Source organism: Tamandua tetradactyla, chromosome 15 (genome assembly GCF_023851605.1).
Source record: "Tamandua tetradactyla isolate mTamTet1 chromosome 15, mTamTet1.pri, whole genome shotgun sequence".
In the NCBI taxonomy this organism is placed as follows: domain Eukaryota; kingdom Metazoa; phylum Chordata; class Mammalia; order Pilosa; family Myrmecophagidae; genus Tamandua; species Tamandua tetradactyla.
In genome coordinates this window covers 47,819,969-47,842,522 of record NC_135341.1, presented here as the reverse complement: position 1 = coordinate 47,842,522, position 22,554 = coordinate 47,819,969, and the positions used below count along the sequence as shown (strand labels likewise).

Below are 22,554 nucleotides of genomic sequence, written 5' to 3'. Positions count from 1 at the left end.
CCAAAAGATGGAAGCAACCCAGATATCCATTAACCAATGAATCAATAAACAAAGTGTGGTATATAATACAACAGAATATTACTCAGCCCTTAAAAGGAAAGAATTCCTGATTCATATGACAAGATGGATGAACCCTGAAGACATCTTGTTGCATGAAATGAACCAGACAGAAAAGCACAAATATTGTATAATCTCACTGTTATGAAATAATTGGAATAAGTAAACTAACAGAGTCAAAACCTAGACTACAGATTACCAGAGGCACAGGTGAGAGTAGGGAAACGAGAGTTAATGTTTAATTGACCCTAAACTTGTTTGGGGTAATGCAAGTGCTTTGGTAATAGATGGTGGTGATGTTTGTGCAATACTGTGAATGTAATTAACAGCATTGAGTTATGTATTTTAAAGGAGGAAATTTTAAGTAGTCTATAATGCTACTAGAATAAAAATTGAAAAAATCAAAACATAGGAATGTTCAACACAAACAGTGAACCCCTAATGTCAATATGGACTTTAATTAATAGTAAAATTATTAGAATATTCTTTCATCAATTGTAACAAAGGCACCAGACTAATGCAAAGCATTAATAAGGGAGTTATATGTGAGTTTTGATATTCTACACGATTTTGTGTTAACCTATAACTTCTCTAATTAAAAAAAAAAGATAGGGGAGAGGGATATTTCATACAGAAACACAGAGGAGGAGGTGATGTGAAGACAGAGGCAGAGATTGGAGTGTTTTGTAGCCAGCAACACAGACTGCCAGGGGAACCACTGGGAACTGGTAGAGGTAAGGAAGGATTCTCCCCAAGAGTCACTGAAGGGAACATGACCTTTTGGATACCTCCAAAACATTCAGAGAATACATTTCTAATGTTTTAAGCAACCAAGTTTGTGGTAATTTTTGATAGCAGCCTCAGGAAACTATTGTACAGGGCCAGAGCAGGTAGCACCCAGTCCTACAGGGGCCAACACCAGCCCTAGGATATGCCCCAAGCACCAGAAAAAGAGGCTCTTTGCAGCTTGTGAATGCTTCTTCAGTCCATTCCTATACTTGTCTCTGCCTTGCATCTGACCTAGCCTCATCCTTCAATGTTGGCTGTGTAGTCCTTTTCTACAGTGCCTTACCTAACTCCCGTGTCTTCTTGTATCACTCCCACTTGAGTCATTTACTGAGAAGCTGCAGTGTGCCAATTATGGGGGAGTAGGAGCTAAAAGAATTTTAAGGAACTCTCAATAAAGATTCTTAAGATAAAAATTGGCCCCAGAATCCCCTGCTCTAGTCAAGTTTCTTTCTAAAACTAGCCGTCAACAAGTGGTCCAGTTTTGTTGAATTGAGGAAATGTGAATCCCACTACCACTGACTTCCCCATGTCATCCATCAATTATTTTGTATGGAGCACTGCATCTATGCCAGGTGCAGTGCCCTCATTCTATACCAACCTGGAAATTGAGTTTGGGGAATTACAAATTGAGTTTAGTCTCTTGGAGCCCTGGGACGGGTCAAGGCTGACTCATCCCCCATTGCCCTTGAGACAGGTATCATAGTTTCCACCACCATGACATGGGTCAACAGTATCTGGGAGCTCCAAGTCGCACCATCATCTCACCACTGATCTTTGCTTGTCACATACAGAATTCTCATTAAGGTTTAGGGTTTTCCCCAAACTACGTCAGTACATGAATGATGATGTTGAGGGTAGCTATGTAGGCATGAACTCAGGCCATAGCAGATATGTCCAAGATGTGGAACTGTTAGGCAAAATGGATTGGATTCTCAGGGATCATGAAGCAAGAACTAAGAGAAATAGGTGATCATTCTGCAATTGTGTCTAAAGAAAGGATTTGAAGCATAACAATGAAATAGGTTTCATCTGTTCATGGGAAGCACTCTTCCCTCCCCATGTCATGTTTCCACGAGGAACTTCCACAACTCATAGTGGTTGGGGAAAGGCAGTAGGGGAGGGAACACTTATGATTCCTCTCTACCCCTCGCTTGCTTCTCCTCATAGGAGGAGGACAGATGTCTATGATTGGCAGGTTGGGAAGACTTTGTCATTATCATCCATTAGACCAGGTGAACAAGGTCTGTGACCTTCCTGGGATAGCCTAAATCTCACAGTAAAGGTGCTTGTGTCCACAGATTCTTGTGGTAAGTTGAACAAGTGAGTCTGCTCTTCTTAGGCACAGTTGGGTCTTTGCCCTTGTTATGGAATGAGGTAGGACACATCCTCCATGAAAATTTCTGTCCTTTGCATTACGGGCTTTGTCTTAACCATCAGAAATAAGCTATGTGCTCATCAGTTCACAGTTCTGTCTGTGAGATGCCTGTTACCTGTCACTGTATAGAAGAAAGCACTGGAAGATTAAGTTAGTGAGGTGATTGTTCTAGCCAATGCAGATAAAATGCAATACTTTGGTTGTTGGATTTTTTTTCCATGTAAAATTGTACATTTCAAATAACTGAATGTTTGAGTAGGAGCCATGGTATAGTTAAGCACTCTACTAAGCTTCCAGCTTTTCAGAGCCTTCCAAATGGTTTCTATTGCAAATCATACTATACTGTAACTTTGTAGATAACCTTTCTTTCCCACCTGTAATTTGAATTATTACCTTTGGTTAGATTTCCAAAAGTTGTTCCCAAGTTCTTCCAGGATGCTTCATATGTTCTTCTTAGACTCCCACATTTTACTTCACCCGAGCCCCCATGTTCCTTTGCACAAATGCTGTGTTGCAGAGTGGATGTAGTAAGCAGGCTTTGCTGGTTGTTTTGGTAGTTCTCCTGTTATCTCCTGTTTTCAGCATGTTCTTTGACTCTCTTGGGTTCTATATTAGCATATCCTTTTTGGTCTATTTTTTCCCAAATTATTATATCCTGAGGAATGGTGATGATCCCCCCCTGCCTAAACTCCAGATTGGGGGTGAAAAGATAGATGGGGTCAATCCAATAATGAGGCTAAGCAGGTAGAGCTTCTATTGACTAAAGGCCCATTCTGTACTCTATCCTTATACTGGTATCTCCGTTTTTCCCTCACAAATTGTCCTGAAAGAAGCTATAATCCTCATTTTACATACCAGGAAGCTAACAAGGGAGAATAATGAGCTGTGAACCTGATTGCATTCCAAAATAAAACAGCAGTTGTGTTTACAATCTTAATTGCTTTCATGCTTTCCCATACTTTATTTTTCCCCAAACTCCCCTAATTCTAAGGGGCTCTCTTCTGACACCCCCAAAAATGTGTTTGATCATGTAAGCTGTCCTGCCTCCAAATCTTGTTACAAATCCTTGTATCAGTTAGTTTTTTTCCTACAATAATGCTGTATAACGAACAATGACAAAGCTCAGTTTTATTCAATCAAATAAGCATTTATTGCTCATGCATTTGCCTAGTCAGCCAGGCAGCCCCTTTGATCTTAGATGGGTACACTCACTTAGCTGGAGTCAGCTGGCTGTTTGGCTAGGATGACTGAGGCAACTTGGCTTTGCTCCATGTGTCTGTCATCCTCCAGTGGACTAGCTCAGGCATATGATCAGGACAATGCAATAACAAATATTTCCAACTGAGCAAGTGCCTTTCAAGTTCGTACTTGCATCATGCTTGCCAACATCCCATTGCCCAAAGTCACACGGCTGAGCCTGAAGTTAGAGAGGGAGAGCACTACAAAATTACAGAGCAAAATGGGGGATACAGGGAAGGGTAAAGCAGTGGAACAGGAAGCAGAGGATTAGATATAAGAAGGTTCTGGAACTTCCACAGCTCCCTTTCAACAATTCTGAGGACTCATATTCACTCAGAATCTCTAAGGGCTCACTTTGTGAAATTCTCTGGATCATATGTTCATTTTTGACACAACATGCACTGAGACCCAAGGGCACTCCCATTCGCCAAGTTTAAGATTATGATATTAAGAGTATGGGTGCTAGAGTTCATCAGTCTTGGATTTGAAGTCTAGTCTTTGGTTTACTTATGGAGTCACCATCAGCAAGTCTACAAACTTCTCGATGCTTCAGTTTCCTCAAACAAAAATGATAATAATTCCCATGCAAGTTTTTTGTAAGAACTGACTGAAATGAGGTATATAAAGGAACTGGGACATAAAAGCCACTCAATAAATAGAAGTTAGTCTCAATTATTGTAGTTATACCAGAAACCCAATGTAAGGTAGCTGAAATCTAAAAGGGGGGAAACTTAATGAGTCATGCAACTATTATTTCTAGAGGTGTACTGACGTTAGGCATATCTGGATCAAAGAGCACAAACAATGTCATCAGGATTTTATAATATCTCCATTTCTCAGCTATAAATTACTTACATTTACCTTCATCATTCAAACAGTTTCCTTCCATGTAGAGAGCAAGATATAGATTTTCTGAAACAGTCATGGTAAACCAGGAGATGAAATATTCCAATTGACCAGACCTGAGTTATAGGCCTCCCTTTTTTTCCAAAAAAAAATATTGTTATTGAGTAATCTTCACACCCATACAGTTTATCCATAGTATACAATCAGTGGCTCATACTGTCATCACATAGTTGTGTATTCATCATCATGATCTTTTAGAACATTGGAATCACTCCAGGAAAAGAAATAAAAAGAAAGAAACTCATACATTCCATACCCCTTACCCCTCCCTCTCATTGGCCACTAGTATTTCAATGTACCCAATTTGATTTTTTGCCCCTTATCCTCTCTATTATTTATTTATTTATTCCTGTTTTTTACTCATCTCTCCATATCCTGGATCATCACTCACAAGGCTTTCACAATCATGGTCACATTGTAAAAGCTATATAGTTCTACAATGGACTTCAAGAATCAAGTCTACTGGAATATAGTTTAATAGTTTCAGGCACTTCCCTCCAGCTACTCCAATGCACCACAAATCAAAAAAGGATATCTATATAATGCATAAGAAGAACCTCCAGGATAATCTCTTGATTCTGAAATCTCTCAGCCACTGAAACTTTATGTTGTCTCATTTCTCTTCCCCGTTTTGGTCAAGAAGACTTTCTCTGTTCCTTGATGCTGGGTCCCAGCTCAGCCTGGGAGTCATGTCCCATGTTGCCAGGGAGATTTACACCCCTGGGAGCCATGTCCCACTTAGGGGGAAGGGTGGTGAGTTCACCTGCCAAGTTGGCTTAAAGTGAGACTTGGGTCTCCTGTTAATGGGGTGTGTATGTGTGTTTATAGCAATGTGACTGGCAGCCCAACCAGTACTATATGGAATGAGAGTGGTGTGACTCTTCCCTATCTGCTTGACAGATACACCCAACATGGCCATTACATTATTATTCTGCTGCATTTGGATGAGAAAAGGGATTTTTTAAAAGGATTATGGTATTTGCAATGCGCAACATATGAATAATGAAATCATCCTAATAGAAGTTATTGTCACTGTCACTATAATTCAAATATATACGTATATATACATACACACATTTGTCCATGCTACATGCCATGAAGGAAAGCCAGTCCAGGTAAAAATCATATAACTTCATGGGGAGTCACTGCAGCTTTCAGGATTTTTTAAAGTCTTTTTAACTGCAGGATGCAGTTGTAGACCCACCCCTATAATGTCACACACCACAGATAGATAGATAACAAGAAACCTACAGAGGAGCTTCTGTTCACTGAACTGCCCACACACATAAAGGTGCAGACCCTGAGAAAAAGGAGTTAGCCACATTGAAAACTCCAGGACAAAGGCTCTAATTAAGGTAAGTCTTAAAAATAATCTTGAGGAAAAAGGAGTAGGCAAGGGCACTAATGTTTTGCGGGGAGAGACAAGGGAAGGCAAATATTTCAGACGTCTAGCAAAGAACTAAATTTCTTCTGTGATCTTTACATGTCCCCAGAGTCCACAAACTTTGCATGTGTCTTTAGTGGCTGCCCATGGCTCTGGTGAAGAGGAGCAAGCCATGCCATTTCCTCTGCAGAGTGCTAGGAGGGAGTCGAAGCTCCCACAAGAGAGGGAAGGCAGCTTTCTTAAGAAACCATGCCTCAATTGCCAGGCATCTGAGGGTATCCGTCCTTATGCTGGGTACAATGCCTCTATCAGACAACTAAAAAGCACATGGGCATTGTTTGCCAGGCAGGGAGGAAGCTGGCAAGCAAACATTCATCCCTGACCAGACACTATTTGAATGATCTCACTTAATTCTCACCAAACCCTGAAAGGCATTTAGAAGCCCTTTTCACAGAGGAGGAATCTGAAGCGGTATTTAAAAAACGAACCCCATTTTACGGCATTCTTAAATGATAAATCTAGAAATTGGAAGTGAGGTGGCCTAGACTCCAAAAAATTGGAGATTTTTTTACTCTACCCACAAAATATGGAAATGCAGAAAATAACAAGACAGGTGTGATTTCAAGCTGTCTATCCCTTCAGCTGCTCTGTGATTTGGGCCTGGGAACTGAAACACTGAGTTTCAGATATAATCTTAACTCCAGAAACAGAGAGCAGATTTTAGTGTCTGCCTCACAGGGTTTCATGAGGAATAAATGAGGTACTGTACTGAAAACACCTGGCCCACATTCATAAGTGGTAGATATTGCCAATATTTTCCATGGACTTAGCTAGTAAAAGAGGAAGGAGGAAGCCAGCGAAGATAATGGGTCAAAGATTTCCTCTTACTCTAGAATATTAGGAGAGGGGACCAGAAGGGAGGTGAACTGAAAATTGTTTGGTTTTGCTATAGTTGCTTTATTGCACATTTCTCCATCTATTCATGACTTTATCAATTACTTATTATTTTTGGAGTATTTCAAAGTAATTTGCAGGTATCAGTATGATTAACCCTGAAGATACTTCAGTGTACATGTTTTGGGTTTGTAAAAGTTGCCAAATTGCAATATACCAAATATGGATTGGCTTTTACAAGGGGGGTTAATTAAGTTACAAATTTACAGTTCTAAGGCCATGAAAATGTCTAAATTAAGGCATCCAGAGAACGATACCTTGACTCTGGAGAAAGGCCGATAGCACCTAGGGTTCCTCTGTCACGTGGGAAAGCATATGGCAATGTCTGCTGGCCCTTCTCTAAAATGTCTCTGAGATCCTGTGGGTCTTTGTTTCTCCTGGAGAGTTTCTCTCTAAACTCTCTCTCTATCTCAGTGTGCTCTCTTAAAGCAAGGGGATTGAGACCTACCTTGAATGGGCAGGGTCACATATCCATGGAAACAACCTAATCAAAAGTTCCCACCCAATAATAGGTGTGCCCTACAAGACTGGATTAAAAGAACATAGGCTTTTCTGGGGTACATAACAGATTCAAACCAGCACACATGTCATCAACTAAAATTACATATTTTTTTATAGTTTTTTGCAGGAATTTTTGGTAAAATTTATATATAACAATATGCACCAATATTATGTACCATGTGGTGAGTTTTGACAAATTCATTTGTCTCATAACAAGACTCCCTTGAAGACATGGATGACAACCATCTCCTTGAAAGTTTCTTCATAACCACTTTTAGATTGATCCCTGATCAGTCATCTTCCTAAGGCAATAAGATTTGTGATTTTTTTCCACCATGGATATGTTCTTCCTGTTTTAGAGCTTTCATATGAATGTGTCATGTAAAAAAGGGGTTGTCAAACTATGGCCCATGTGACAAATCAGGTCTGTGACCTGTATTTGTATACCTGATAAATGCAAATTGACTTTTATATTTTTTAATGTAATTTATTTTTATTAAAGAAGTTGTACATTTATAGAAAAGTCATGCAGAAAACACAAAGTTCACATATAGTCCTCCCCCATTATTAACAACTAATATTAATGTGGTAACTTTGTTCCAATTGATAGAAGAATTGTATCAACTATACTATACTATTTACTATATTCCATGGCTTACATTAGGGTTCACTGTGTTGGATAGTCCTATGGTTCTTTTTTTAAAGTTTTTCGTCTAGTAATGTATATACAACTTAAAATTTCTCCTTTTAATCCTTTGGAAATTTAATGCATGTTTACTACATTCACAATGTTGTGGTACCACCACCACCATCCATTGCAAAAACATTTCCATCACCCCAAACAGAAATTCTGTACCAACTGAGCATGAACTCCCATTTCCCTACTGCCAGCCCAGACCCTGGTAACCAGTATTCTACTTTCTGACTTTATGAAAAAAAAAGTTTCATAACTCATATGGATGACGTTATACAATATACAACCTTTTGTGAATGGCTTATTGTACTTAAAATGATGGCTTCAGGGTTTATCCATCTTTTTGGGTGGATACAATCCATCCATCAATTGTATTAGAGCTTCATTCCTTTCTAAAGCAAAATAAAGTTTCATTGTATGTAGATACCACATTTTGTTTATCCATTCATCTGTTGATGGACACTTGGGTTGTTTCCTTCTTATGGCAATTGTGAATAATATTGCAAAGAACATCAGTGTGCAAATACCTGTTTCAGTCCCTGATCTCAATTCCTTTGGATGTATGTCTCAAAGTGGGATTGGTGGGTCATGCAACAATTGTAAATCTAATTTTTTTAGGAACTGCCAAACTGTCTTTCACAATGGCTGCACCATTTTACATTCTCTCCAACAGTGAACAAGTGTTCCTATTTCTCCACATCCTCTTCAACACTTGGATTTTCTGTTTTTTGAAGAATAGCAATTTTAGTGGGTGTGAAATGGTCTCTCATTGTAGTTTTGATTTGTATTTCTCTAGTGGCTTAAGCATCTCTTCATGTGCCTTTGGCTATTTGCAAGTCTATCCAGACCATTTGCCCATTTTTTAATTTGGTTGTTTATCTTCTTCTTGTCAATTTTTGGGTTTCTTTTTATATTCTGAATATTAAAGCCTTATCAGATATATGGTTTCCAAATATTTTGTCTCATTCTGTAGGTTGCCATTTTATTTTCATGATGCACAAAATTTTAAATTTTGATAAGGACCCATTTTCCTATTTATTCTTTTTTTGTTTGTTCTGGGGTTTAAAGTAAAAAAACCATTGCCTAACACAATGTCCAGAAGATGTTCTTCTATGTTTTCTTCTAGGAGCTTTATAGTTTTGTTTCTTATATTTAGGGCTTTGATTCATTTTGAGTTTTATATGGTGTGAGGTAGGGGTCCTCCTTCATTATTCTGCATATGGGTATCCAGTTTTCCCAGCAACATTTGTTGAAAAGACTATTCTTTCCCAATTGAATACACTTGGTATTCTTGTCAAAAATCAATTTGCAAAATGTTTTTATATAGATTATGGAGGCAAAGACATGTCTCTTTACTTAGGTTGGATTGTATGATGTGTGAATAAAACTGTTTAAAAATGGAAAGAAAGAAATAAGGAGAGAGAAAATGTGGAGAAAGAGATGTACCTACTCACTGTTGGTAGGGAAGCTGAGAGGTGCAGCCCCCCTGGAGAGCAGTGGCGGTTCCACAAGACACTAGGGATGGGGTTGCCATATGATCTGCACCCCCATTGCTAGATATATACCTGGAAGAACTGAGAGTGGGGACACAAAAGGATATTTGCACACTGGTGCTTGCTTATGATGGCAGTGTTCATGATTTGCAATGAATGGAGGTGGCCTAAGGGTCCAATGACTGAGAGAAGGAAGGGGGAACTGTGGTGTATACATACAATGGACTACTGAGTGGCTGCAAAAAGTAATGAAGTTGTGAGGCATACCTACATAGGTGAAGGAAACTTAAGGACAATTTGTTGAATGAAATGGTAGAAACAAAAAGACAAATATTATCATGCCTCACGCATACAGACTAACTGTAATGTACAAACTTGGAGAATTGAAGTTAACAGCATGGGTTATCAGGTTGGGGGCTATTGTAAGGGTTCCTAGATTGTAAGCTCTTACACAAGTTACATATATTTAGGAATTGTAACTGTTATTTCTAAATTCTGAGATACTAAGCTATTTGGGTACAATCTGGTCATGCCCTGAAACTTTGGGTATGCATGTGACAGCTGAGACTCAGAGTTAGAGCACTGAAGCTATGAAAGTTAGCACTACCCCACACAACATGGTTAAAAAAGTTGAAAGAATTATCAGACTTTGAGTAGAGTTATGAATGAAGATGATTTGGATAGGACTAAGGTAAATCAGAATATAGGGTAAAGGATGTCATCCATATTTTAAAACTTCAACTTCTGTGTGAGACCAAGGAAAAGGATGTCTTTTTGATGCAAAATTTATATTTTGGGTAGTATATTATCTAATTTAACTTGTATGATCAGTTTACTTGGACATGATAATTACATGGAATCTTGAGTATGGCATGAGATCCTGTTGGTTTGTCCAGGTTACTGTGATGCCCTGATATATCCCAGAGTAATTTGGGCAGAGAATAAAAGAGTATGTACAAAGTCCTTTTGGGGGCCTGGGGAGAAAGGAGAAAATATTTAACTTCCCCATCTGGAGAAATTCTGATGTTCTTGCAAGCAGTGGGGACAATCAATTCAGTAGGCTGAGCCCTTGATCTAGGGTTCACCCCTATGAAATTTATTTCTGCAGAGGAGAAGCTAAGCTTACTTATAATTATGCCTTAAAGTCACCCCCAGAAAACCTCTTTTGTTGCTTACGTGTGGCCTTTCTCTCTAAGCCAGCTCAGCAGGTCAACTCACTGCCCTCCCTCCTACATGACACACGACTCCCAGGGGTGTAAATCTCCCTGACAGGACTCCCAGAATGAGCCAGAGTCTGACATCACAGGATTGAGAAGTCTGTTTTGACCAAAAAGGGGAAGAGAGGAATGAGACAAAATAAAGTTTCAGTGGTTGAGAGGATTTCAAACAGAGTTTGAAATCTGTTTTCAGTTCCTTCCTATTTCTTTCTGTATTTTTTTCCACAAATTTGCTTTGTGGTTACCATAGGGCTTATGTTTAAAATTCTAATTCTAGAATAATAACATTTTATTTAAAACCAACTTAACTTCAATAGCATATATACATATATGCTATACACACACACACACACTCTCTCTCTGTTTCTGTAAGCCCACATTTTTGTTGTACTTGTTACAAATTATTTTTATATATCATTTGTCTAAAACTATAGTTTCATCATTGCTTTGTATGCATTTACCTTTTAGAACCTGTAAGAAGTAAAAAGTAGAGTTACATGCCAAAAATACAATACAATAATACTGGCATTTATAGTTACCCATATGGTTAACTTTACTGGATGTCTTAATTTCTTTATGTCACTTCAATGTACTGTCTATTGTCCTTTCCTTTCAGTCTGAAAAACTCCACTCAGCATTGCTTGTAGGGCAGGTCTAATAGTGATCAATTCCCTACTTTGTTTATCTTGGAATGTGTTAATCTCTCCAAAATTTTAAAAAGACATTCTTTTTCAGATATAAATTCCTTTGTTAGCAATTGTTTTCTTTTAGCAATTTAAATATGTTGTCCCACTGCCTTCATACTCCATGACTCCTGATGATAGGTTGAGATAAATTGAGACAATTTTATTGGATTTTCGACACATAACACATTGCTTTTCTCTTGAAGATTTCTAACTCTCTCCTTGTCTTTTGTATTGGATTTGTGGCATCGTTTTCTTTGAGTTTATCCTGTTTGGAGTTCATTTGGATTCTTGAATGTGTATATTTATATCCTTTGTTAAATTTGGGAAGTTTTCTGCCATTATTCCTTTAAATATTCCTTCTGCCTCTTTCTATCCTAGGTAAACAAGGATATTTGGTCACGCCATTATGGGGTGCATATGTGGTATGGCACAAGGCACTCGTAATGCCATATTAGTGCTTGGGATAAGAGAACTTTGAATTCTCTGAATGTAAAGCAAACAAATGTCTTAGGAAAATAAAAGCTCTGAAATACAATTGCACTATATTTGTATATCAATTTGCGAAGAGTTGTCATGTTTTAAACATTGAGTCTTCCTTTCCATGAATATAATAGATCTTTCCTTTTATACTTTTTATGTCCTTCAACAAAGTTTTGACATTTTTCTCAGGTTTTCTACTAATAATCATAGTAATTTTTTTGCTATTATTGTTGGTATCATTTTTTTTCTATTGAATTTTAGATTGTTTAATGCTTGTTCATAGGAAATCAGAAGAGTGAGCTAATTTTGTGAGTACATGTGGCTGTATCTTTAAAACAACATGTGGGGAGAAGAAAAGCAAGACAAGAATGATAGATAAAATACGATACCATTTATAGTTGTTAAAAGGGGACACAAAACAATGCTATATACTGTTCATGGATACATATAAGTATGTAAAATTACAGGGGAAGCTAGAACAATACATACTAAGTTGATCTTAATAGTTACTTCAGAGTGGGATGGGACTGAGTTGTATAGTTAGAGGGAACTTTAGTTTTACCTTTTTGCATTAAAAAAATATAATTTGCAAATAATTCTGCCTAGTTGTCTTAGTTTGCAAGCTTTGGAATGCAATATATCAGAACTGGAACAATTTTTCAAAATGGGAATTTAGTAAGTTACAACTTTACAGTTTTAAGTCTACAAAAATGTTCAAACTGACGCATCCAGATAAAGATACCTAACTCAAGGAAGGCTGACGAGTCAGAAACACCTCTGTCAGCTGGATAGTCACATGGCTGGCATCTGCTGGTCCCTTGCTCCTGGGCTCTTTTGCTTTCGGCCTCTGTTCCTGTGGAGGGTCCTCACTTTGCTTCTCCGGGGCTGCTTTCCTCTCTCGGCTTCCCTTGGCTCTCTCCTGGTTCTGGCTTGCTTAACATCTCATGGTGATGTCTGCTGGGCATCAAATATGTACAAGTATCCATGTCTCTGTTCTCCGAGTGTTGGCCTCTGTGTCAGCTCTGTCATTCCTGACTCTCCCTTTTAAGTTTTCTTTGTGCTTTTTGGCTTTTATCGTTCCCCTTCCTCCCATTCTTTTTTTGGTTCAAATTTGATCAGTTCTGGCCATAAATGCTTTCCACTTATAAGATTTCTATTTAAAACACACAGTGAAGTATAGAAAATGTTAGGTAGTTTTGTACCTTCCAATAAGATTGTTTTGCCACATTTGCTTTAGACAGTTCTTAAAAAAAAACATTACAGACAGGGGTGTTTCTCTCATATACCCCTCTCTGGGCTCATTCCTTTCCTTCCCTCCCAGATGTAATGACTAGTCCTTACGTGGCTTTTGTTATTCCCATGTGAGCTTTTATACTTTTTCTGAAAATATTAATCTGTAAATAATATATAGTACTCTTCAATATGTTTTAGTTATGTACATGGTATCATATTGTATATATCCTTTTTTGTATATATCCTTTTGTAGTTGTTTTTTCCCCTCAAAATTATCTTTTGAGTTATAGCCATGTTTGTATGATAGATGATTGGATAATTCATTAATTTTAAGTGCAGAATACATTTCATTGCATGTATATACTACAATGCATTTGTGCATTCTCCTATCAATGACCTTCTAAATTGTTTCCAGTTTTTCCTTATTACACACAATGTCATTTGTTTATACAATGCTTGGAGCACAAAAACAAACAAACAGGGCGGGCCGCGGTGGCTCAGCGGGCAAAGTGCTTGCCTGCTATGCCGGAGGACCTCGGTTCGATTCCCGGCCCCAGCCCATGTAACAAAAACGGAGAAACAGAATACAATAAAAACAAGAAAATGTTTAAAAATGTTTCCCTTTCTTCCTTCCTTCCTTCCTTCTATCCTTCCTTCCTTCTCTCTGTCTTTCCTTTAAAAAAAAAAAAAAAAAAAAAAAAACAAACAAACAAAGATGTGGAACACTTCACAAATTTGCATGTCATCCTTGCACAGGGGCCATGCTGACCTTCTCTGTATCATTCCAATTTTAGTATACGTGCTGCCAAAGTGAACATGCTCCCATTCTTCTTAATAAAGTATCTTAAAGCAATAAGTCTCACTTTTGTGCCTCTCACCAGGTCCTCCTGCCTCAATGGATCATACACTGGAGCCCAATGTGACAGCAGTAAGTGACTTCTACTATCCTGATGTCTTCTCAAGCCCTTGTGATGGGGAACTTATTCAAAGAGAAAACAGCTGGTCTCTTGCTGTCTTTTACTGCCTCCTGTTTGCATTTGGCCTTTTGGGAAACAGCCTTGTCATCCTGGTCCTTATCACCTGCAAGAAGCTGCAGAGCATCACGGATGTCTATCTCTTGAACCTGGCCCTGTCTGACCTGCTTTTTGTCTTCTCCTTCCCCTTTCAGACCCACTATCATCTGGACCAGTGGGTGTTTGGGACTGTCATGTGCAAGGTGGTCTCTGGCTTTTATTACATTGGGTTTTTCAGCAGCATGTTCTTCATCACTCTCATGAGTATAGACAGGTACCTGGCTATTGTCCATGCTGTGTATGCCATGAAGATAAGGACAGCCAGAATGGGCATAGCCCTGAGCCTTGCAGTCTGGCTGACTGCCATCATAGCCACCAGTCCATTGCTAGTCTTTTACCAAGTGGCCTCTGAAGACGGCATTCTGCAGTGTTATTCCTTTTACAATCACCAGACATTGAAGTGGCAGATCTTCACGCACTTTGAAATAAATATCTTAGGCCTCTTGATCCCATTCACCATCCTCATTTTCTGCTACATCAGCATCCTGCTCCAGCTGAAGAGATGCCAAAACCACAACAAGACCAAGGCCATCAGGCTGGTGCTTATTGTAGTCATCGTGTCTCTAATCTTCTGGGTCCCATTCAACGTTGTTCTCTTCCTCACGTCCCTGCACAACATGCACGTCTTGGATGGATGTCTCATGAACCAGCGGCTGATTTATGCCACCCATGTCACAGAAACTATTTCCTTCACTCACTGCTGTGTGAACCCTCTTATCTACGCTTTCATGGGTGAGAAGTTCAAGAAACACCTCTCAGAAATATTTCAGAAAACTGGCGGTTACATCCTCCTCTGCCCAGGGAGACGAATCTCCAAGGAGGGCGGGGAAAGGTCGTCATCCTTCCATCAACATTTCTCCCGTTCCTCCAGCATAGACTACATTTTATGAGAAGGGTGCCTCAAGGCAGGGCACTGGCCTCATCACCACTCCTTATGCTGGAGTCTGAAGCTACGTGAAGAGAAACTCTCAGAACTTAGGTTACAGATACAACACAACAGTGCAGTTTTAAATTGTTCATTGCTGGTGTTTAGAAAACCAGTTAAAAGAATGAGCTAAATTGATGAGTATCATGTGAATGTATCTCTAAAACAACAAGCTCGGGGAAGAAAAGAAATATACAAAATAGCATGTAATTAATTCCTACTACTGAAAATTAATCCTCTCTGGAAATATTCCATTTTGGATACCTTTTGTGTGATGGGAGTTAGGGGGAGCATTGTGGCAGTGGCAGGCACAATAAACAAAGTAAACAAAAAACAGACAATGTTCCAAAAAAGAACAGGACAAAATAATTTATGACTTCTAATACAAACAGTTTGCACGTGTCAATTCACTTAATCCTCATAATAACCCCAGGAGTTAGGCACTATTACAGTTGAAAAAACTGAGCCACACAAAAGTGAAGCAGTTTGCCCAGGTTTACATTGTAAGAAGCAGAACTGGGAGGGGAGTCCAATTTGAGTCCAAAACTTGTGCATGTCACTGCTGTGCTAAGCTACCTCTCTGCTTAGGGTGGGTTGGGAAATCTCGAAGCCTGGGCTTACATCACTTATTACTATTTTTTAATTTTTCTTAAAAGACTTTCAAAGGAAACTTAAGGGGTAGATACCTATACTCCCACCACTCTAATAAAATACTGGTTCTCCCCCACCCTTTTTTTTCCAGCTAATTTCATATAGCAACAGGTATGGCAATTAAAAATCACCCTTTACCTCAGACAGCATCACTGGATAGCTTCTATCTTGCTATAACTGACTGTGTGACCTTGGGTAAGTCACTTTACTTCTCTCTTTTCCCAAATTAGGGGGAGGAATTAAAATTTTCGGAGACATTTTCCAAGTTCTAAATTCCATAATTTCATAAATGTTATTGCACTTACAGATAAATAACTCAAAGGCACATGAAGTAACATGGTCCTGATCCCTAATCCAAATTCAGAAAACTGTAACAGGTTCTGGGAGGTCAGACCAAGGAAAGAATTTGAGATTACACAACCTCCCCTCTGGGAAGGACTGTCACTCTGGAAATTTCTCCTACCTGAGGCACATCAATTTGGTTGGAAGTGAGCACGTCACCCAAGACAGTCAATCTATTGGTTTATGAGGTGACTTGATGGGAAATTCTGCCCAGGGGCATCAGACTATTCAGGGTTGGCACTGACAAAATAAGATTTTCTCTTTTGGGGAAAGAGGGAGTCTCAAGTAGTGGTAGAAGCATGTAGAAGACCCCTGACATCCTAGAAGTTTTCCTCATGACCCTTCCAGTTAATTCTCCCCTAAGAAGTAACTGTTATTTTGACATATAGCACCATAGATTTGTTTTTCCTGTTTTTGAAATATATATATAAATTCAATAAAGCTGTCTTGTGGGGCTGAGTTTTTTTAGTTGTCATGTCCTTCATTCATCATGTCTGTGAGATCCATCCATGTTATTGCTTGTGGAAGTAGTTCGTTAATTTTTATTGCTGTATAGTGTTCCACTGTATGAATATATGAAAACTCTTTGGTCCATTTTACAATTTATTTATCACTTGGGTTGTTTTCCATTTTGAGGTATCATAAATAGAACTTCTGTAAATATTTTTATATATCTCTTGGTGGGGCAAAGTATTCATTTCTTTTAGAGATATATCACAGGATGGAATCACTGGGTCATAGCATTTAAGTGTGCTGACATTTATTAGGTATTGCCTAACTGTTTTCCAAAATGGATGTACCAATTCACACTCCCATCAACAATGTTGAAAATTCTGACTCTTCTACATCCTTCTCAAAGGTTGATGTCAGTCTTTTAAATTTTGTCATTCTGGAAGGTATGTACTGGTATCTCATTGTGATTGTAATTTGCCGTGATTTGATGAATAATGATGTGGAGTACCTTTTAAAATTTTTATTGGTCATGTAGCTCTCTTCTTTTGGGAAGTGCCTGTTTAAGTGTTTTGCGTATTTTTATTAGATTGTATTTTTCTTATTACTTTTTAGGAATTTAAAAATATATCCTTGATAGGTACCCTTTGTTAAATATCTGTAGTATTGCAAATATATTTTCCCAGTTTGTGGATTGTCTTTTCACTTTATTGATGGGGCTTATTGATGCTTAGAAGTTTTATAATTTGTCAAACTTTTCTTTTGTAAAAAGGATAGTGATTTTTGTGTACTGTTAGAAAAACTTTGCTTGTACCAAGGTATTGAAGATATTCACATATGATTTACTTTATATGCTTGTTTGTTTTACTTTTTCCCATTTAAATATACGATTCAATTAAAGAAAAAATTTTGAATGGCGAGAGGTAGAGGTCAAGCTTATTTTATTCCTTACACATATTCAACTGAAAAGACCACCCTTTGTCCACTGAATTGTTGAGACAAATTTGTTATAAATCAGATGAGTCTATTTCTAGACTCTCTATTCCATTTCCTTTATCTATTTCTAACTGCCTTTCCTTGGACCAATATCACCTGTCTTGCTTTCTGTAGCTATATAGTAACTCTTAATATCTGTAAATCTAATCCCTCCAAATTTGTTCTTCTACACGATTGTCATGGCCAAGCTATATCTCTGAATTTCTTTATAAATTTTAGAATCCGTTTTTCAATTTCTACAAGAAAAACCTGCTGGGTGTTTTCCCACCCCATAAAATTGCATTGGATATCTAAATCAATTTAGAGAGAATGTCAATTCTCCCTAAATAGTCCACAGTCTACAGATTCCAGTCCACAACATCGTGTATTTCTATGTTTGTTTTCTTTAATTTCAACAGTATTTTGTATTATTCAGAGTTGAGGTCTTGTATATCTTTTGTTGTATCAATGCTATTAAGAACAGTACGAAAAATATCTCAATAGTTTGTTTCTGGTATACAGAAATAAATTGATTTTTGTATATTAACTTTGTTAAAATCACCTATTAATAATGGTGATTTTCATACAACAACAGTTAAAGAAATTGCAAAAGAAATCAGGCTTCAGTTAGAGAGAGAACTAAGTCAATTGGGTCTGGATTAAGGTAAATTAGAATACAGGGGTAAGGAGGACATTGTGTTTTAGAACTTCACCTACTCTATGAGGAAGAGAGGTTTGTTTTATCCAAAACCTAAATTTACTGTAGCACATAATCTAACTCAACCTGTCTGAATAGATCATTCAAACAACCCAAAACACATGGAGCCCAGAATAGGAATGAGGGCTTGTAATTCTGTATAGCTTAATATACTACCTGGATACATCCCAGAATATGTTGAACAGATCATTTAAATATATTGGCAAAGGCCCTTTGGGAGAAAAAATATGGAACTATTAAACTTTACACCCAGGAAAACCCCTGACACTGTCTCAAACTTTAGGGACTCCCAAGTCAATAGGCCAAGCCCTTGATCTTGAGGCTTGTTCTCATGAAGCTTATTTACATAGCAGAGAAGCTAAGCCTACCTATAGTTATGCCTAAGAGTTACTTCCAGAGGACTTCTTTTGTTGCTCATATGTGGCCTCTCTTCAAGTCCAACTCTGCAACTAAAATAATTACCTTCCCCCTTTATGTGGGACATGACATCCAGGGGTGAAAGTCTCCCTGGCAATGTGGGAGATGACTCCCAGGGATGAGCCTGGCCCTGGCACAATGGGATTGACAGTGCCTTCCTGACCAAAAGGAGGAAAAGAATTGCAGCAAATAAGGTATCAGTGGCTGAGAGAGTCCAAAGTGGAGAGGCTACTCTAGAGACTACTCTTCTTCAAGCTTCAGCTAGCTATTGCTATTTATCATGGTTTGCCAAACCTCAACCAAAACTATTCCTGCCAAATCTAAAGAATCTCTATCTGAGATTCTACAAAGGTTCCATACAGTATAATTAATTTCCAGAAGCCTACAAACTCCAGATAGGTTCCTAGGCCAGACAAGTCCTGCAACCCAGAGAGGCCAGCCTCTCCGGAACATCTAGCCAGTTCCACCCCACATCCCATATTACTGACCCCTTTTCCAACATGAAAATGTTAGAACAGGCATAGCCCAAATACCCCTAAAGATTGGGAGAAAGATCAAAGAAGAAGGTGGAGTTATAACAGAGAAGACAGGATTTAACAAATGAGTAGGACAGCAGAATCATATTACTATTTCTTTTGCTGTCCAATGTCTTGGAACAGCTAGAAGGAAAAACCTAAAATTGTGGAATTGTAACACATATCAAACTCTGGAATCTGTTCTATAACTAATTGTGGTATGCTTTGAAATATTTTGGGTTTTTTTGTACATATATTATTTTTCACAATAATAAAAAATACAAATAATAATGGTGGTTTTTAGAATATTTTGGATTTTCTGTACATACAATGTCATCTGTGACTGCTGACAGCTTTACTTCATACTTTTGTACCTATATATCTTTATTTATTTCTCTTGCCTTGTTCCACTGGCTAGAACCTCCAGTTCAACGTTGAAAAGAACTGGTGATAGTGGACATCTTTGACTTGTTCCCGGAGTAAGAGAGAAAGTGTTGATCTTGCACTATTAAGTATAATGTTAGCTGTAGGATATTTTGAAGATGAGCTTATCAGGTTAAAGAGTTTCCTTCTATTAATTTTCTGAGTCTTTATCTTATACAAATATTAAAATTTTCAAATGTTTTTCCTTTATCTATTGCGTTGATCATATAGTTTTCTTCCATTATGCTGTTAATTTGGTGAACTATATTGATAGATTTCCTTATCCGAAGTCAAACTAGATTTTTCCTGAAAAAAATGACTTCTCAGTCATGACCATTTTATTAAATAACTGGATTCTCTAAGGACTGTCATATCTGTGTTCCTGAGAGACATTGTCCTGAAATTTTCCTTTCTTGTAATGTCCTGCTCAGGTTTGGCCTCCTAAAATGTGTTAGGAAATGCTTTCTATTTCTTTTTTATTATTATTAATTAAAGAAAAAAAGAAATTAACACAACATTTAGAAATCATTCCATTCTACATATGCAATCAGTAATTCTTAACATCATCACATAGATGCATGATCATCATTTCTTAGTACATTTGCATCGGTTTAGGAAAAGAACTAGCAAAACAACAGAAAAAGATATAGAATGTTAATATAGAGAAAAAAATAAAAATAATAATAATAGTAAAAAAAAGACACAAACAAACAAACAAACAGGCAAACAAAAAAAAAACCTATAGCTCAGATGCAGCTTCATTCAGTGTTTTAACATGATTACTTTACAATTAGGTATTATTGTGCTGTCCATTTTCGAGTTTTTGTATCTAGTCCTGTTGCACAGTCTGTATCCCTTCAGCTCCAATTACCCATTACCTTACCCTGTTTCTAAGTCCTGTTGGTCTCTGTTACCAATGACATATTCCAAGTTTATTCTCGAATGTCGGTTCACATCAGTGGGACCATACAGTATTTGTCCTTTAGTTTTTGGCTAGACTCACTCAGCATAATGTTCTCTAGGTCCATCCATGTTATTACATGCTCCATAAGTTTATTCAGTCTTAAAGATGCATAATATTCCATCGTATGTGTATACCACAGTTTGTTTAGCCACTCGTCTGTTGATGGACATTTTGCCTGTTTCCATCTCTTTGCAATTGTAAATAACGCTGCTATAAACATTGGTGTGCAAATGTCCATTTGTGTCTTTGCCCTTAAGTCCTTTGAGTAGATACCCAGCAATGGTATTGCTGGGTCGTATGGTAATTCTATATTCAGCTTTTTGAGGAACCGCCAAACTGCCTTCCACAGTGGTTGCACCATTTGACATTCCCACCAACAGTGGATAAGTGTGCCTCTCTCTCCGCATCCTCTCCAGCACTTGTCATTTTCTGTTTTGTTGATAATGGCCATTCTGGTGGGTGTGAGATGATATCTCATTGTGGTTTTGATTTGCATTTCTCTAATGGCCAGGGACATTGAGCATCTCTTCATGTGCCTTTTGGCCATTTGTATTTCCTCTTCTGAGAGGTGTCTGTTGAAGTCTTTTTCCCATTTTGTAATTGGGTTGGCTGTCTTTTTGTTGTTGAGTTGGACAATCTCTTTATAAATTCTGGATACTAGACCTTTATCTGATATGTCATTTCCAAATATTGTCTCCCATTGTGTAGGCTGTCTTTCTACTTTCTTGATGAAGTTCTTTGATGCACAAAAGTGTTTAATTTTGAGGAGCTCCCATTTATTTATTTATTTCTTCAGTGCTCTTGCTTTAGGTTTAAGGTCCATAAAACCGCCTCCAATTGTAAGTTTCATAAGATATCTCCCTATATTTTCCTCTAACTGTTTTATGGTCTTAGACCTAATGTTTAGATCTTTGATCCATTTTGAGTTAACTTTTGTATAGGGTGTGAGATATGGGTCTTCTTTCTTTCTTTTGCATATGGATATCCAATTCTCTAGGCACCATTTATTGAAGAGAATGTTCTGTCCCAGGTGAGTTGGCTTGACCGCCTTATCAAAGATCAAATGTCCATAGATGAGAGGGTCTATATCTGAGCACTCTATTCGATTCCATTGGTCAATATATCTATCTTTATGCCAATACCATGCTGTTTTGACCACTGTGGCTTCATAATATGCCTTAAAGTCTGGCAGTGTGAGACCTCCAGCTTCGTTTTTTTTCCTCAAGATACTTTTAGCAATTCGGGGCACCCTGCCCTTCCAGATAAATTTGCTTATTGGTTTTTCTATTTCTGAAAAATAAGTTGTTGGGATTTTTATTGGTATTGCATTGAATCTGTAAATCAATTTAGGTAGTATTGACATCTTAACTATATTTAGTCTTCCAATCCATGAACACGGTATGCCCTTCCATCTATTTAGGTCTTCTGTGATTTCTTTTAACAGTTTTTTGTAGTTTTCTTTTATAGGTTTTTTGTCTCTTTAGTTAAATTTATTCCTAGGTATTTTATTCTTTTAGTTGCAATTGTAAATGGGATTCGTTTCTTGATTTCCCCCTCAGCTTGTTCATTACTAGTGTATAGAAATGCTACAGATTTTTGAATGTTGATCTTGTAACCTGCTACTTTGCTGTACTCATTTATTAGCTCTAGTAGTTTTGTTGTGGATTTTTCCGGGTTTTCGACGTATAGTATCATATCGTCTGCAAACAGTGATAGTTTTACTTCTTCCTTTCCAATTTTGATGCCTTGTATTTCTTTTTCTTGTCTAATTGCTCTGGCTAGAACCTCCAACACAATGTTGAATAATAGTGGTGATAGTGGACATCCTTGTCTTGTTCCTGATCTTAGGGGGAAAGTTTTCAATTTTTCCCCATTGAGGATGATATTAGCTGTGGGTTTTTCATATATTCCCTCTATCATTTTAAGGAAGTTCCCTTGTATTCCTATCTTTTGAAGTGTTTTCAACAGGAAAGGATGTTGAATCTTGTCAAATGCCTTCTCTGCATCAATTGAGATGATCATGTGATTTTTCTGCTTTGATTTGTTGATATGGTGTATTACATTAATTGATTTTCTTATGTTGAACCATCCTT

At 37.8% G+C, this 22,554-nt stretch overlaps 1 protein-coding gene and 1 non-coding gene across 5 annotated transcripts in view; one reads left to right on the top strand and one right to left on the bottom strand.

The window, feature by feature from the left end:
- Window positions 1-19,700, top strand: part of CCR8 (C-C motif chemokine receptor 8) — an 84,593-nt gene extending 64,893 nt beyond the window's left edge. For 3 of the 4 annotated variants that reach the window (XM_077129753.1, XM_077129754.1, XM_077129755.1), the window contains one exon: window positions 13,890-19,700. In XM_077129753.1, the coding sequence (XP_076985868.1) occupies window positions 13,890-14,971 (1,082 nt within the window). In that variant the 3' untranslated portion in view covers window positions 14,972-19,700. Of the gene's footprint in view, window positions 1-4,778; window positions 5,722-13,889 lie in introns of those variants that run through there. The other variant, XM_077129756.1, reaches the window with a different exon arrangement.
- Window positions 13,720-13,824, bottom strand: LOC143658107 (U6 spliceosomal RNA). The gene has a single exon (XR_013163131.1). It is a non-coding gene; the product is annotated as a U6 spliceosomal RNA (small nuclear RNA).
- Window positions 19,701-22,554: the final 2,854 nt, after the last annotated feature.